An 18,628-nucleotide genomic window follows, 5' to 3' on the forward strand; every position below is an offset into this window, starting at 1 on the left:
ACCCTATTATGGACATCATATAGAAACATGTCTCACTCTATTGGACATGACTAGAGATGGACGAACCCGAACTTGAGCCTGGACCCTGAACCCTGAACCCCATATAAGTCTATGGGAACCCAAACTTGTCTGATGTAGAATGGTGTTAGTAAGGTCTAGGGGCTGCAAAAGGAAGCAAAACGAGGATTAAAGCAGGCCAATTACCGAGTCTCCCTTCTCCTGTCACACTGCTTCCGGGTCCGCTAATTAAACTTTATGAATATGCACTCCTTCCCCTGCCCACCCTCTGTGACATTGTCTGTGATTGGTTGCAGTCAGAATGCCGGTGTGCTGGCGTCTGATTGGTTGCCATCACAATAGCTGTCTGGGTTCTGGTGTGGAGTATAAAAATTAATAAATAATTGGAAAAAAATGGATTATGGTCCCCCAGATTTTGATACCCAGCGCAGATAAAGCAGAGAGCTGGAGTCTGCAGCCCCCAGCTGTGTGCGTTATCTTGGCTGTTTAAAACAAGAGAAAAAGAGTTCCTGTATATAGGGATCAACCAATGCGATTTTGTTCAATTAAAAAAAAAAAATTTTATTGGTACAAAATGTGTGCATACATAGAATCCACACAAGACAGTGAAAGGGTTAAAAACATTTAAAATATGTGTAATCAACGAACACCCCAATACATGGTTCCAGGAACCTGACACCGAAATTCCGAATACCACTATACTAGATGTACCATGCAATAATAAATCCAGGTGGGATACAGAACATAAATGTCATCCGTTACTGCAATCATATACCCAATTGTACATAAAAGTATAGCATACTATCTGACACCACCATTGTTAAATACAATGTAATAATTATAGACCACCAGCAGGACAAATAAAGAGACCTTAAGCGGGCTTTACACTCTACAATATATCTTACGATGTGTCGGCGGGGTCACGTCTTAACTGACGCACATCCGGCATCGTAAGTTAAATTGTAGCGTGTGACACCTACGTGCGATTGCGATTGAACGTTAAAACGTTCATCGCATGCACGTCGTTCAATTGCTAAAAATTGAACGTGAGGTTGTTCAATGTTCCCGAGGTAGCACACATCGCAGTGTGTGACACCCCGGGAACGATGAACAGATCTTACCTACGTCCCGCGGCTCCCGCCGGCAATGCGGAAGGAAGGAGGTGAGCGGGATGTTTATGTCCCGCTCATCTCCGCCCCTCCGCTTCTATTGACCGGCTGCCGCGTGACGTCGATGTGACGCCGAACGTCCTTCCCACTCCAGGAAGTGGACGTTCGCCGCCCACATCGAGGTCGTATGGGCGGGTAAGTACGTGTGATGGCAAATAATCGTTTGTGCAACACGTTCAACAAATTGAACGTGTTGCACATACGATGGGGGCGGGTCACATCGCATACGATATTGTATGCTTAATCGTAATGTGTAAAGCAGGCTTTATATAAAGGAAATCAGCGTACAACAGACACCGATTTAAGTAAGGTAAAACACCAGCTAACCAAAGGCGTCCGAGATGAAACACCAGGTTATATTACCACCTGCTAGAGGTCCAGATTTAAAGCAGTGCAAGGTCCCAGGATCGGTGTAGGTATGGGGTGTTTCCCCACGCGTATCGCCACAGAGAATGTGGCTTCCTCAAGGGCCAAAAAATGAGTGATCTTGGCTGTGTATCAAAATACAAGGGACCCCACGTATGAGCAGTTTCTGCTTCCAGTTGAATAATTGTTATAGTTTGGATTTGGAATACCTTTTGTAATACAGCATTACAAATGCTAATAATAGACATTTATGGAAATGTTATATTTTTATCTAACCCACACATCCTTTTTTTTTTTGCTTTATTTACTCTCACTATTTACTGATCTAATTACAATCTAACAATCTACCATCTATGTCTATGGCTCCTTTCAATACAACCCTACTGGGTGCTCTCCTTAGGCTTGCACACCCCATTTCTTCCTCCTTCTTTGCACTCTACTTTCCATATGCTCAGTTCACTGGTCCCTGTACTCTCTGCAGAGGAGGAGAATCTAGGCAGCTTTTTTCTAAACTCAGTTAAAGGGCCAGCAAAAAGTGGGCCTCCAAGGCTGAGGATGACTGGTGCTGTGATGAAGGCCCAGAAACATGGTGCGTTTGGATCCTTTTAAGGTTAATGACCCTGTGTGCTTTACTCTATGATCTCTGTAGCATGTGCAGTGTGCTTTTCACTACTATACTATATAAGCTTTATACTGGGTGCGAGCCTCCATTCTAGTCCTAAACGATGAAGTCCCTGGAGCTCTGTCCTCGATAGGAGCATTGGACAGCCCTTCTCTGATCTGAAGATCTGTAATAAATATTACAGACCTCTCCATTCTTTGTAGGTGGGAAACCTTGTGAAATCGGCAGAGTGACTTACTCTAGCTCAAAATGCTATACCTTACAATATAATCAAAAAACGCTGGTGGAGTTGGAAAGTAATTTATAGCGCTGACCCCCTAAATAATGGAGGGTATCACACACTTTCTAGTGAATTGTGAAGAATCACCACATGATATTTGTAATTCATGATTTAGACAACTCTATCTCTCAGGTCAGATTCCAAAATATATTTTTAATATTAGGGCAGTTTAGAAGATGTCTAACAAAGTTTGAATTGTGAATGAACTCTGGTGGTGGTAGACTTGCATTATAAGTAGGCAAGACCTGTAGTCTTGCATTCCTTATTCCCCTGTGTTCGAAGTTTTTTGTATTAGGTGTTGTGCTTTTGTATTTTGAAATTGTTGAAATATCAATAAAAACCTATTGGTTAAAAAAAAAAAAAAAAAGATCAATATGAAATACATGAAAATTCTAAGCACAAGACAAAATTTCTATGGGCAATTAAAACATAACAGAAAAAAACAATGTTTTGTGATATTCAAGATAAAAGTATTTTGATCCAGTCAGTTCATACCAGGAATCAGGAAATGGCTTGAGGAATAGAGTGCTATTGCAAATCACATGCGTTTTGCTGCTGGTGTTAGCTTCTTCAGGGATTCTTTGTGATTTACAAGCATGTTACAGAAATTAAATGTCATATCTATTCTTTATCTGTATTATGTAATCTGTCGTGTTCTGCTCGTGATTCTTGATACTTTTTTTTTTACTTTCTACTCACTTGCATAGTATTGCATGTACCTTGCTGAGTTGGTTTTATTTATTCTATTTACACATGCACAGATCATCACATAGCATAGACTATAGTACATTCCTGTGTCACCTGTCTTCATAACAGTCACTATAAAGATACTTCATTTTTTTTTTTTTTTTTTATTTTTTTTTTTCCAAAACGTTTTTTATTGATTTTTCAAATTTGTAAAAACATGACAAGTATCATTGCAAAAAAAGAACATTCGTCTGACAAAATGTGACATAGAGGTGGGTGATACCCCAATTTGGAGTTCCATGTTGCTGTTCGATTTAAGATAGTATACAGTAACATTAAACCAAAACAGAGGTAATGAAATATAATATAACATATGCAATACAATTCGTTAAATCTCTGTGTCGTCCCTGAATGATTTCAATTTTGCTAGCGTGTCTTGGTATTCCCAACCGTCTCGTCTCCCCCTCCCGCCAGAGCCCCCTCCTAGGTGATTCTCAGTTTACCCAGGCTGTCCTGGATATCGCTCAGGATATACCACTCCGAGTGAACAAAAGGTGCCATCAGGTTAATTATTTCTCCCTGTGTGAATTGGCTTTCAATAAAATGTCTCCATCTCACAAAAAACTTGGCTGTCAACCCATCTTTATCCCTCTCCGCTTCTAGTTTTTCCCACTTCAGAAGGTTGTGTAATTCGCCCACAACCTCCTTTATGGATGGGCCCTCCCTTTGAATCCAGTGTTTTAAGATGCAACGCTTAGCTATCATGGCTATGTCATGCGTTATTGCGTATTTCCTCTTTTCCTGCGTGCTCGGTCCTCCTCCTACTCCTCCCTCAAAGGAGTGGAAAATCCACACCATTAAGTCTAGTTTGCTGAAAATTCCCCATGTTGACTGGGCAAATAGTCTGACTTGGTTCCAGAACCTAGCGATTGTCTCACATTCCCATAGCCCATGCAGCATATCCGTTTTTTCTTTTTGACACTTAGGACACCACCTATCCCTACCTGGTATGTTGAAACCTATAATGGCCCTATGTAGAATTCTGAATTGAGTGTCTCTCCATCTCTCATTGGTAATATGTTTCCGCACTTGTACCCATCCTCTCAGTATATCATCCACCACTTCTTCCCTTCCCAATTGTTTCCCCCACGCTTTTAAAGTCCGACTATCCTCCCGTGAGATAAGCACCCCCCTTAGCGATCGATATATTTTAGAGACATTTATACTTGTTACATCACATTCCAGTAACTCATCAATCGAACTTCTGTTCAGCTCTCTTCCAACCACACCCAGGTCTCCTATTATTCCATGTTTCAATTGTTCATACTGGATGACATGTGAGCTATTAAGGTTGTACTTATCCAACACTTCCCGACCTGTCATCCACCTCCTGTCCTCCACATTCATAACATCTATCATTCTCCTGACTCCCCTCTCTTTCCATCTAGTAAATAGCTTGTTTTCTCGTCCCAGGGGAAAATTTGGGAATGCCCAGGGGTTCAAGTACTTGGACACTTTCCATGAGAGCCCCAGTTTTTTCCTTACCGACTTCCATGTTAGCATGGTGTCTCGGAATATAATTGAGTTCCTTATGTGCCCTTCAACCCTGGATAGTGGGGAGTGCAGAATGGACGTCAGATCCCACGGTGACGCATATTTAGTTTCCATCGCATGATCTGAGTGCCTACTCGTTCCTCTCACCCAATCAATTACATGCCTCATGATACATACAAGATTATACCCTTGGACATCTGGAAAGTTTAGACCTCCCTCCTCTGCTGACTTCATCAGCGTACGCAGCTTTATTCTGGGTTTCCTTCCCCTCCACAGAAATTCTGTATACGCGGAGTTGAGCTTATTCACATCCTTTAGTTTTAGCAATAGCGGGATTGTCTGGAAGGGATACAGCAGCCTAGGAAAGCTCATCATTTTTATCAGGTGGCATCTTGCCAGTAATGGAAGTGGCAGACCTTTCCATCCCTTTAATTGAACTATAATTTTCCTGATTAGCGGTCCATAATTCAAGTTATAGATTGTTTCCACCGATCTTCCTATATGCACTCCCAGGTATTTAATTGAAGATTGTGCTATAGGAATTCCACATAGACAGCCATCCCTTATTTGTCCCCCCATTGTCCCATGATGCCCCTTTAGGAACATGATCTCGCATTTTTTTTTCTTCAGTTTGAAACCGGAGAATGAGCCAAATTTTTCAATCAAGGCAAGAGTCTGTGGCAAATCCGCACCGGGGTCCCCCATATAAAGTATGATGTCATCAGCAAAAAGCGCTGTCTTTACTTCTGAACCCCTTATCTTGATTCCTTTAAAGCTATTTTGTCCCTGTAGTATTCTTGACAACGGCTCGATTGCCAGGTTGAATAAAAGAGGAGATAATGGGCAGCCCTGTCTTGTTCCCTTCATCAAAGGGAACACGTCTGATAGAAAGCCCGGAGTGTGTACCCTAGCTCCCGAGTTGGCATAAAGGTTTCTAATGTAAAGTCTCATCTTGCCTACAATCCCTATGGCCTCCATTACCCTGTCTAACCACCCCCAATTTACATTATCAAACGCTTTTTCTGCGTCAAGTGTAACTAGGGCAGGTCTAGCCCCTCCCTCAGTGAGACCCAGTCTAACCGCGTCTACCACTAGAATTGTCTTTCGGATATTGGTAACGGCATTTCTCCCCTTAATAAACCCCACCTGGTGATTCGTAATGATCCTAGGTAAGATCTCGGCCAGTCTATTAGCCATGATCTTGGACATAATTTTTAAATCCTGATTTATGAGCGATATAGGTCTATAACTAGAGGGATCATCCAGGTCCTTGGTTCCCTTGGGGAGTAATTTAATATATGCTATGTTGGAATTTTTGGGTATTTCCGCCCCTCCCAGGAAAGCATTAAAGACTGAGGTTAGATCCGGCGAGATCAGATCCTTCAGAGCCTTATAGAATTCACTATTGAAACCGTCAGGTCCCGGTGCCTTGTTGGTGTTAAGCTCCCCAATTGTTCTCGTCACCTCCTCTACTGTGATATCTGCGTTTAAGGCACTCAAATCTTCCTCCGTCAAGCTAGGCATTTGGGCTTGTCTTAGCCACTCTGCCTCATCAGTCATGTCGTTATTCCCTGACCCATATAGTTTTCTATAGTAATCTCCCAACAGTTTATTAATGTCCTTAGGATCCGTAGTCACCTCTCCCCCCTTTGTTTTCAGTTTAGAGATCACTGTCATCTTTCTGCTGCCCCTTGCCAGATTGGCCAACATCCTTCCCGCCTTGTTGCCAAACCTATGTAAGTCAACCTCCTTGTGCGACCAGAATAGTTGTTCCTTTTTTTTGGCCCATTCGTCAAATCCCTCTTTTGCCTCCAGCCATCTGCCTTTTGTCATGGGAGATCTATTTGTCACATAATTTGTATATGCTACCCGTACTGCTTCACTATGGAAATTATAATTCTCATTGGTTTTCCGTTTGATCATGGCTGCGTACCCCACCAGACGGCCCCTTAGGACCGCTTTTGCCGTTTCCCAAAATATCACTGGGGACTCTCTATGTTCCTTATTGTCCTCTGCGAATTCTCCCCACCACTCCTGTAGCACCTTGTGGAAATTTTCTTGCCTGAGAAGGAACGATTGGAATCTCCATATGATATCTGTACCTCTCCTGAATTTCTCTCTAATGCCCAATCTCACCGGACTATGATCAGAGATCACCATATTCTCTATCACACAATCTTGCGTACCACTCAGTAAGTCTTGCGAGATCCAGAACTGATCAATACGTGACCAGCTATCATGAGGGTGAGAGAAGTGTGTATACTCTCTGTCATGTGGGTGAGTTAGTCTCCAGATGTCTTTCAGTCCTACGTCTTCTAATGTTACATCCCTATTGTCTAAACTCCTGCCCACATTAGCTGTCCCCTCCTCGCCCCTCCTCCTATCTTCAGCTGAGTCTGGGACGGTGTTAAAATCGCCTCCCACTATAATGTTAGCCTCCCCATCTGCTAATATGATGGCCTTTATGTCATCATGAAATGTGATTTGTTGTGAATTTGGGCCATAGACATTATAAATACTGAGTTTACCCGCTGGACTAACGATTGTTAAGTGCTGCCACCTTCCATGGTCGTCTGCCTCATGTGCCACTACCTCATGACTGAATTGTTTATTTATTAGAATCATAGTGCCCGCTTTTCTACCTTGTGCCGCTGCCCCGTAAACGGTGCCCACCCAATGTTTCTTCATGCGGAAAAAGTCCCCCCCCCCAAGTGGGTTTCCTGTAATAAGGCAATGTCTGTCTTTAGTCTTTTCAGATGTCTCAATATCATTGCTCGTTTGTTAGGTGATCTCAGCCCTTTAACATTCCACGTAGTTATCTGTATCATGTTTACCTGTGTATTCTGCTTTTACTACTCCCTCCCCTATGGGCCCCTGCATCAAGGAAGACGAGATGTTCGACACTAGAATCACAGTTGGTACCACAAAATCGACACTCCCTTTCCCCACCTTGCAAATATAACAAATACAACAAAAAGCATGTAACTGTAAAACATATTTTCCCTTCCGAGAAATCCACGGCGCTTCCCGCCACGTTGGTGAGCTCCCCTATTCCTAGCCAAAATATGTAGCTCCCTAATCACCCCCCAAAAAATATATGTTCTATCCCCGGACTAACTTGAATAAGCCTTTGAAAATTATGCAAAAATTAGCACAGTATGTCAAAACCTCAGCAAGATTCTCCAGTCCTACTTATCTCTGACTCCAGGTAGCCATCAGTCCGCCCAGAACAGGCCCACTTCATTTGAATTTGGATGATGTTCCTGGACAAAGGAGAAAAAGAAAAAAAAGACCAAGGGGAGAGAAGATGGAGAAAGAAAGAAGAAGAACAAAAAAAAAAAAAAAAAAAGAGAGGGGGGGGAAGAGGACCCAGACTTTGGGATGTTTTCCTCTCTTTTCTCCCTTCCCCCTCCTCCTCTCACCTCCCCAACCCTCTCTCCGTAATGCATCCTCCTCAACGCCTCTCCCTGTTTGGGAAGAGAAAAAAAAAAAAAAAAAAACAGGCAAAAAAAGGAAAAACAATGGGCGAGTTCCAGTTCAGGTATCATGGTTTCTCTCCAAGGGTTGGTTCCTGTGTTCCAGGCGAGAATTATGCTGTCGACCCGGGCTTGGCCTCCTTTCCTCCCTGGTCTCAACTTGCTTTTGTCCCCCAAGACGTCCCACATCTCTTCCTGAGCTTGTGGGGGATCCTCTTCTATTATTCCCTTCTCCACTAGCTCCTTTTTCTTGCCTTTCTGACCTAGTCTTGTTGAGCTCTGCCATGAGAATGTTTTCTGCTTCTTTGTAGTCCTTGTAGTATACAAACGAGCCATTGGGGTTTCTAACTTTCAGTGTAGCAGGGTATAATAGCTGGCACTTTACTTTTTTGTTGTACAGAAATGAGCAAATTTTGGTAAATTCTTTTCTCCTTCTGGATACTTCCGCTGAATAATCCCCAAAAATTAGCAGTCTGTTGCCTTGATATTGTAGTGGACGCTTTCGTTCTCTAAAGGCCCTCAATATTTCCTCCTTATGCTTATAATCAAGGTACTTGACAATCACCTGCCTGGCTCTTATCGGGGTATTCTTGTTTGAGTTTTGGCCCTCTCCCTTATTCGCCTCCTGGTGTCTCAGTGGACCCACTCTGTGGGCTCTTTCAACTCTGAATTTCGCCTTTATGCCCAGGGCCTGCGGTAGCTCCAACTCGCATATATTATCCAACTGTCCAATCGACACAGACTCTGGCAACCCGACTATACGTAGGTTGTTTCGTCTCGATCTGTTTTCCAAATCGTCTGCTTTATCCTTCAAGTATTCATTAGATTTTGCTAGAGCTGCTATTTGTGCTTGCATAGCCAGTATTGTCTCCTCGGAGTCAGATATTCTCTGCTCTGATTCTGCCAGTCTAGAGGCATGGGCATTTATCTGTTTTTGCATATTAGCTAATGATGTTTGTATGGCTGCCTCAATAGCCACTTTAACCTCTTTTGACAAGTGTGATGTCACTTCTTCAGCCAGTTTTTTATAGTCCACATTAAGCTTTTGTGTGTACTTGTCTTGGCCTGCAGGTGGTGCTGTTTTCTTAGTTCTCTTTGTCTGTACTGGGCCACCACCTCCATCCCCCAATAACTTGCAGGCTTGTGATGTTGGTGTAGTAGGCTGCTTTTTGTTTCCTTTGGAAGGGGTACTATGAATTCTTGCATTTGACTTCCTGTGAGTCTGAGTGGGATTAATCTCCCTGTGCTGTTTGTCAGTTTCTTCCTCCAACACTGCTGTGTCTTTGAGCTGCCCTGCTTTGCCTGCATCTTCTCTCCCCTCTGCCTCCATATCCTCCCATTGCGATCCACCATCATCAGTCCCCTGCATCCACCTCTCTCCTGCTGTGTCCTCCTGTGACTCCTTGCTCATATCTTCCTTATCTCCTGTCTCCTCGCTCATATCTCCCTTATCTCTCCCCTTCCAGCTCTGTGTTTGCTTTTCTGAGTCTCTCACCATGCGTTCAGGCTCCTCCCCCATCAGGCTCGGCGCCATTATCTTATCTTCTCCCCTGTCCATATCAAAGCTTCTCCAGGCTGACTCACCGCTCCCAGAGCTTCTCAGGAGGTACCGTTCCATAGCTGTCTGCTTTAGGTAACCTCCTGTGCTGCTCTCTGTTTGGTGGCTCGTCCGGGGGGTCTGTTTTTAGTCGGTTTCTGTGAGGGGTGGCAGGAGATTCTCCTCTATGCTTCCACCTCAGCCAGGACAGGAACCGGAAGTCCGATACTTCATTTTAAACAACAGATATGTACCATGACAGTAAAGGTGCTGTTACACGCAACGACATCGCTAACGAGATATCGTTGGGGTCACGGAATTCGTGACGCACATCCGGCCTTGTTAGCGACGTTGTTGTGTGTGACACATATGAGCGACCGCTAACGATCAAAAATACTCACCTAATCGTTGATCATTGACACGTCGTTCATTTCCCAAATATCGTTGCTGGTGCTGGACGCAGGTTATTCGTCGTTCCAAAAGCAGCACACATCGCTACGTGTGACACCCCAGGAACGATGAACAGCAACATACCTGTGTCCTGCTGGCAACGAGGTGGGCGTGTCGTTAATGCGGCTGGTCTCCTCCCCTCCGCTTCTATTGGCAGGTTGCTGTGTGACGTCGCTGTGATGGGGCACAAACCTCCCCCTTAAAAAGAGGTTATTCGCCGCCCACAGCGACGTCGCTAGGAAGGTAAGTATGTGTGACGCGTCCTAGCGATATTGTGCGTCACGGGCAGCGATTTGCCCGTGAAGCACAAACGACGGGGGCGGGTGCTTTCACGAGCGACATCACTAGCGATGCTCCTTAATGCTCCCAGAACTGTATACATCAGATAGACTATCACACACCAAATCAATGATATAAGTGAGGTTTACACAGCATTAGCAATTTTTTACTCACCAACTATTTGTTTGCTTTTTTTTCTAGTTCCAGCCACTAAGTTAACAAGACAGCGTGTTCCCAGTACTGGTCAGTGCCATTGCAAGTATGACTTGATGTCCTTCTTCCAAATCTGTGAACTAGAAGCTAATGGAGAGTGAGTATCTAAAAATATCTATTTTTGTATGTAATGGACACAATTCATTAATTGCGACTTTTGAAAACCTTGCAACATTTTTGCACAAACGTCCCCCCTGGAGTGATTTTATATACGGCTGAAATTTTTCTGTAAATTTTGCAACATTTTAGCAGAACATGCAATTTTTTTGCTTTAAAATAGATAAAAATACAAAAAATAAAAAGCATTTTTTATTTTGCACAAAAATTCAAGAATCAAATGTTCTATTATGAAGAATTTAGCACAAAAGATATCAACAAATACCTTAAGGCAAAAAAAAGAAAAATGGCATAAAAAATACACACAATGAATCAGGCCCATTATTTCATTTGAGAACTATTGTAATGAACACTTTCCTGGTATTGTGTTAACTTCGCAAATACATGATTAAACACTGTTGTATGTTTCTGTACTGTATTTGAGTTTTGGATAGACTACAGAGGTCAAATATATCACTTTCACACTTGGTATAGGGATCTAAGGGGGTAAGGTTTCTCCTTGTGGAGAGTGACATGCCAGGTCTGGCATGCCTGTATGAGGAGACTTAAACGCCTTGCATGTTTCTCTGGGAAATTAAATATGCATATTGCCTCTTCGGACGGGAAGAGAACTTGAACTCTAGTGCCACCTATTGGAAGTTGCGATCCTAAAAGTTAATATCAACCCTTTAATGAGCCTTGCCATATGAATTAGTATATAATCCAAACCAGAATCTCAATTTGCAGACACTGTGTTTTGGGGTCCTGCACCTGGTCAGTGCAAAGTATGAGATCTGATTTGACTAGGTGAGAGGCCAAGATTGGGATCTAATGCATTAAGATTTCTCCTTGTGGAGAGTGACCTGTCAGGATGAGGAAACGTAAATGCCTGCAAATTGAGACTCTGGTTTAGATTATATGCCAAGTCATATGGTAAGGCTTGTTAAAAGGGTAAGTGTTGACTTTTAGGATTGCTACTTCCAATAGGTGGTACTATAGTTCAAGTTCTCTTCCTGTCTGAAGAGGCAATTTGCATACTTTATTTCCCAAAGGAGCATGCAAGACATTTAAGTCTCCCCATACTGGCATGTCACTCTCCACGAAGACATACCTTACCCCTTAAGATCCCAGTCTTGGCCTCTAGTCTTGACCTAGCCTAATCAGATCTCATACTTTGCACTGATAAGTGGAAATACCCAGAAACGTCTGAGCAAATTGAGATTCTGGTTTGGCTTATATCCTAAGTCATATGGCAAGACTCATTGAAGGGTCGATTTTGACTTTTAGGATTGCTACTTCCAATAGGTGGCACTAGAGTTCAAGTCCTCTTCCTCTCTGAAGAGTCAGTTTGCACACTTGGTACTGAAAACATATTTTACTCTACTCAAAGATGCTAGGCAATAATTAAAGAGTTTTTTCCACTACTAATTTAACCTTTTCTCATGTGAAAGAACTCTTCCTAATAATCATTTTCCTAATCCACTCAGTAGAGGTACTTGCTGGTTCAGGAACTGCTTTGATTGGATTAATCACCTCCACCATTTGGCCCTTGAGGCTAGGTGACCTGTATGAATGTCATAATCCTCATAATATTTCTCCGAAAATCCTTACAAAAGTATATTAGGAAAATTATTATTAGGATGAGTAAGGTCATATGAGAAACAGTTAAATTAGTATTGGAAAACTTATTAAAGCAAAGGAGTTCACAGTTCTTGGCTCGAACACAGCACCAAGATGATTTGCTATATCTATCTACTTTTTCTCTATAAAAACCTCTTTCCTGTCTCCTTTTTTCCCTTCCTTCCATCCTCCCTCCCACATTCCTTCCTCCCCTCTTACCTATTTTTCTTTCTTCCTCTCCCTCCTTCCTACCTCTGTTCCTTCCTTCTACCCTCTTTTCTTCTTTTTTACTCCCTCCCTTTTTTACTCTTCCTTCCACCCTCCCTCTCTCTTTCTTTCCTCTTTTTTTACCTGTACGTTACTCCTTTTTTTCCTAGCTTCCTTGCTTCCTTTTCCTCCCTCCCACCATTTCTTATTCCTTCCATCTTACATCCATCTTTTTCTTCGTTGCTCTCCTCCTTTTTCACTTCTCTCCTTCCTTTTTTCTACCTCCTTACTTTCCTCTTTCCTTTCTTCTGTCCATCCTTGCTCGTCCTTTCTTTCCTCCTTTTCTGTCTTCATCCCCTTCCTCCCTCCATCCTTTCTTTGATTCCTTTCTTCATCCTTTCTACTTTTTCTTTTCAGGTGATAGTGATGCTTGTGTGTTTTATATGAAGAAGTATATGTAAAATGTATGGGAATGGACAATTGTAGTAATGAACGTTCATCCCCATACGGTTTGCACATGCAAAGGATTGCCGCATGCCCATGTCAGCGTAAGAAGTGCAAATCAACATGCTATATCAACAATGTGCGTTTGTTAGAAGCAGAAATAAAGTGCAAGGACCCTTGGGCCTTGTGCACACAATGCATTATTTAATGTATATTTGGTGCAGATTGTGGCCCAAATCTGCATCTCTATCATCAGGCCAGCAAAGTCTATGAGAATACGGAAGTGCTGTGCGCATGTTGCTTATCTTTTTAATTGTTGGTGTCTTTTTTCCTGTCTTTTTTTAGGCCTTCCATCCATTGACTTCATTAAAAAAAACGCATGGCACAAAACACACCAAAAATGCACCAAAACACTTACTTTTCTTGATGTGTTTTTCTGCCAGAAGGTGCTCATGTCATGCAGAAAATTTCAGCACCAAATCTGCAACGTGCGCACATAGCCTTATAATGCACCTAATATTTCATCTCATGCATGGTTTGCATTCTCTGTTACAGCTATATACCTGTGGCAGTAGATCATGGAACGGGTTTACCCTGTCATGGCACCTTCCTTCTCCATCAGGTAACCTCTTCCTCTGTTGTATCATCCTTTGAAATTATAACGCTGCAGTTTTAACCCCTTAATGACATCAATATTCCTTTTAATGACTTGAAGAATAAGAAAACAATGCTACCTGACAGGCAGAAATGTAGCAGGTGTTTACTATCGTTGAGACACTGCTGCATTGGCCATGATCAGTGCTAGCATAGATCAGTGACATTTAGCCCCCAAAATGCTGCTGTCAATCGAAAGGCATCAGGATGCTTAACAGAGAGAGTGGGCTCCCTCTTTACCCCTGTTAGCATCCCACAAGTAGGATTTTGAAGTCCCGATGATATCCATGGCACCCCAAGGCCAAGTAATAGCCTCAAGGTCTGCTCTACCGTATGTGGTGGCTTGTTAGGATGCTAACAACAATTTAGTTGAAAAACTATAATTTGTGAAGCACTTGAACATTTAGCAAACTTCTTGCCAGCCATTTTGAATACTTTGAGGGGTGCAGTCTTTAAAATGGTGTCACTTTTGGGGGGGTTACAAGGTATAAGCCCTTTAAAGGGAACCTGTCAGGTCCAGTATGCACCAAGAACCACGAGTTCTGGGTACATATTGCTAATCCCTGCCTAACCGTCCCTGTATACACTAGCATAGATAAAGGTATCTTTAGAAAAAGTTTTTCTAAAGATCTTTGACAGTATGCTAATGAGCAAGGGGACTCTGCTCTTGCTAGTCGGCCCCATTAGCATATTAGTACACCCCTGTGAGTGCTAACATGCCAATGAATGCACAGCAGCAGAGGATGATCTCACTCACCTCTCTGCTGCCATCGCCGTTTAACACCGGATTTCAGCTAAGTGTGCATAACCCCGGAGTTTCGGTAATAGGCACTACTTCAGTTTGAAGCAAGGATGCGTACTCCCGACCTCAAAGTGCGCATTCCCGAACTCCGTGGTCATGCGCACTGAGCCGAAATCCAGCGTCGGACGGCGATGGCAGCAGAGAGGTGAGTGAGATCATCCTGTGATGCTGTGTATTCATTAGCATGATAGCATGCCCACAGGGGTGTACTGACATGCTAATGGAGCCCACTAGCAAGGGAAGCAACGCCCTTGTGACTAGTCCCCATGCTCATTAACATACAATAAAAGATCTTTAGAAACACTTTTTCTAAAGATCTCTTTATCTATGCTAGTGTATACAGGGACGGTTAGGCAGGGATTAGCAATATGCACCCAGAACTGCTCGTGGTCTTCTGGGTACATATTGGACCCGATAGGTTCCCTTTAAAGTCACTTTGAAGCTAAATAGATGCCTAAAATAATACATTTTATATATTTCCTTGAAGAAATGAAAAATTACTGCTAAACGTTTAACTTTGCTAACATCTTAACAAAATGAAAGGACATATAAAAAATGTTACTGGCATAAAGTAGACATAGAGATGAAACCAAGTGTACCTTAACAATGAAACCATAGCACTGGGATATCATGGCACAAAAAAGTAGAATTTGACACATGGTACAATCAATGACTTGTGCAATATTAGTTTATCTTAATCCTTAATAGTGACCTTTTTTTTTTTTTATTCCCGCTGTTCCTTTCAGTTTTCATTACTTGTTTTATTTAATCCGCCATTCAGTTCCAGAGATACAGAGTTTTTTTAATTCAATGCTGATTTTCATGGTTCTGTTTACTGGGTCAGTCTGTACACGGCTCCAAACACCTTAAGTTATTTTATGGCCACCTTGTATGTGTCCCTGCTATGTACTGTGTAATGGCCGTGTCTGACTGTACAGGGACATGGTGTGATCATACCACATCTCCTGGGAGGAAGTAAAAATGTATACAAACATTACAGCACTGGATCACAGCTGATTCTTTTTGTGAGGTAAAACATTTCCCCGCCTCTTTTTAAAAAAAAATGTTTTAGCTCAAAGAAACAAATTTTTGCGATCTTATGCTGTAATGTCTATATACGTTTTTTACTTCCTTCCTTGCCCAGCTGATGTGGTATAATCAGACCATGACCCAGCACGGTCAGTCACAGCCATTACACAGTACATAGCACATGGCACATTTATAAAAAGGAACCTTTTTGTTAAACGCATCCAATTGAGAAAGTTATTATTATTATTCCAAGATCTATTGATTAGAATGAATTTTATTTGTGGGAAAACACCTTTAAAACAAATGCGCATATCTCTGCAACAGGATGGCGGATTTAAGAAAAACAAAAGAATGAATACTTAGGGAAGCAGCAGGAATACAATAAGGATATGTGCCCACGAGACTCTGTATCTGCGGATTTTTCTGCAGCTAAATCCGCAGCATTCTCCCGGAATCCGCACCTTTTCATAGGTGCTGATTTTGTGCGGATTTGTTGCGGATTTGTCACGGATTTGACGCAGATTTCGTTGCGGATTTTGCGTTTTATTTTTTTTTTACATTCAATTGAATAGGCAAAATCCGCAGGTAAATCCGCAACAATAATTGACATGCTGCAGATTTTTCCGCACGGAAATCCGCATGATTTCCGCTGCGGAAAAATCCGCAGCGTGGACACAGCATTTCCCAAATGCCATAGAAATGGCTGGGGAGTAGCTGTGCTGCAGATTTCTGAAAAATCCGCGGCATTTCCGCGAGAAATCCGCGGCAACATCCGCGCATTTTCCGCAGCGTGGGCACATAGCCTAAGAGCACTAACTTTTGATAGGTAGCCTTTAAATAAGATAACCTTCTGTGACAAGTTATCAAGATGATGCGTTATGTGGCAAGTTAAACGGGTCTATTACTGTGTGGTAAATGTTAGTTATATTATATTTTTGGCATAGTATAACTATCTGGTATAAACATTCAAAGTTTGAAAATTGCTAATTTTTCTAACTTTTCATCCAATTTCTGATATTTTCATAAATGAAATAATAACAGAGTATAATGTGTCATGGAAAAAAAAATCACTGGGATATGTGGAGGCATTCAATGTTATTACAGTGTAAAATAACACATCAGACTTGAAAAATTGGGCTTATTTACTAAGGGGATAAATTTTTCTGCTCAATAATGTCTTCCGCACAGGGCATTCAAAGACGTATATCTGTGACTCTTGTTCATGAAGCAGGGGCCGAGCTGAAATGGCTGGAGGTGCGGGAGCTAGTAGTTGGTAAGTAACTTCTTTCGCATGCTCCCATTAAGTTAGAAATACTTGAACTATGGTACCTGTATAAAAGTACCAGTAACTAAACATTTTGTAAAAGACTTAGGGTTTCAGTATAGTCTGCTGATCAGATCATCAGACATGTACAGTGAATAATGTGGGCTCGCCACGGGAGCGCACATTAAAGGAAGGAAGGCAGGTGACCTAGGACGTATAGGTACATCCTAGCTCGTAAAGGGATTAAAGAGCAGGTTCTCTCTTAGACCTCATTCAGACATCCATTTTTCATATATGTGTTCTTTCCAAGTTTTTCAGACAGAAAATATACCCATTATAATCTTTCTATAGGTTCACAAGTCCATAATTTTTGCAGACTCTGTCCATAAAGCATGGAAATGTATCTAAAAACACAAAATACTTATCAGCCACTCCACCACCATCTGCAATTCCTGGTATAGAGAAAGGGATGCACGGGTCAGAGTCCAGCTGGCCACCAGAAGAAGCAATCCAAAAAAAAATCCATGAAAAATCTAGCAATCCCATGGTTAGGACTCCATCAAAATGGAAACAGATGACACGTTTCGGTTCCAACAGATCCTTACTCATATCCGAAATGCGTCATCTGTTTCCCTTTTAATGAAGTCCTAACCATGGAATTTTAAAATGTGAAATAAAGTTTTGGAATTTTTTATCGTTTGGGATGGCTGGATTTTTCTTGGATTTTTATGGAAATGTATCTACTTTTCATCCAAAAAGCGGATCACCCACATATGTCTATGGGTCCATGAAAGTCACTGGCAGCATACAGATGCCATCCATGTGCAGTCCATGTGTTGTCCATCTTTAACATTGAGTTGAACGTTGTATTAGAAATTCACTGATGGTAAAAACTTTAAAAACTGATGAATCACTGATGAAAATTTGATCCAAAACACAGATTAAAACAGTCTGGGTTTTTTTTTCCCATGTATGAATTCACACATGTAGCTGTTTTCCTGACAAACACATGGATTTCTGTAAGAGCTACTTAGATGAATGGGCCGGTGATATTAACCCTTGCTATGTGTGAATATACCACTACAAGACTACATTATTTACATTCTATCTTGCTGAACATGTTTCTTGAACCAAAATCTCCTCTTGTCACTTTAGGAAGGATCCGGAATACTCCAGAGGCTGATGAGTCACTGATTGACCCCAACATTTTGTCCTTGAACATTTTGTCTGCAGGCTATCGTCCCCCGGAGGGGGGTGACAGGTATGTGGTCTTGTTAATAATACCGGGTGCATAAGATTGGAATCTTATTGGCTTATAGAGGAACAGCTGGATTGGTTCAGCTGCAAAGCTTTCCTACTCTGCTTTTGACCTTTTCATTAAGCATGAAACAGAGGAACTTTAGCATGAGCTTCCCCACACCCTAACCCAATTTTCCTTTCTACCCCACATATCTTCAAACCCCAGCCACAACATTTCAGGACTCGTATCATCATCCTTGTACTTTTCACTTGAGCGTATTCATTAGATCCACCTCCTCCACCAGTAACCCCAGTCATTCCATACCCTATTCACAGCCTACCCTCTATCATGCATAGTTCTTTCCACCATACATGTTGAACTTTTTTCTTACATGCCATCTGCAAATGCCTAGGTTGTCCATTCGACTCCTTCCACCCGTCACATTATTACCATTTGAGAGTAAAATCTCGTTATAACACATATCTCCTTCTAACCCACATGAACCCCCTTTATTAGTTTTCACAAAGTCCCGCTCCAAGCACCCCCAATCTCACTACTACACTGCCCTTTATGACTGAGGTTGATAACTGCTTCCAGGCAAGAACTGCTATAGTACAGCTC

The 18,628-nt window shown here is 42.1% G+C and overlaps 1 protein-coding gene across 12 annotated transcripts in view; it reads left to right on the top strand.

The window, feature by feature from the left end:
• KIF1A (kinesin family member 1A) overlaps positions 1-18,628 on the top strand; it is a 269,201-nt gene that overhangs the window by 210,588 nt on the left and 39,985 nt on the right. For all 12 annotated transcript variants that reach the window (XM_075340870.1, XM_075340871.1, XM_075340872.1 and 9 more), the window contains 4 exons: positions 10,640-10,748; positions 13,574-13,640; positions 16,692-16,776; positions 17,923-18,028. In XM_075340870.1, the coding sequence (XP_075196985.1) occupies positions 10,640-10,748; positions 13,574-13,640; positions 16,692-16,776; positions 17,923-18,028 (367 nt within the window). The remainder of the gene's footprint in view (positions 1-10,639; positions 10,749-13,573; positions 13,641-16,691; positions 16,777-17,922; positions 18,029-18,628) is intronic.

This window comes from Anomaloglossus baeobatrachus, chromosome 3 (genome assembly GCF_048569485.1).
Source record: "Anomaloglossus baeobatrachus isolate aAnoBae1 chromosome 3, aAnoBae1.hap1, whole genome shotgun sequence".
In the NCBI taxonomy this organism is placed as follows: domain Eukaryota; kingdom Metazoa; phylum Chordata; class Amphibia; order Anura; family Aromobatidae; genus Anomaloglossus; species Anomaloglossus baeobatrachus.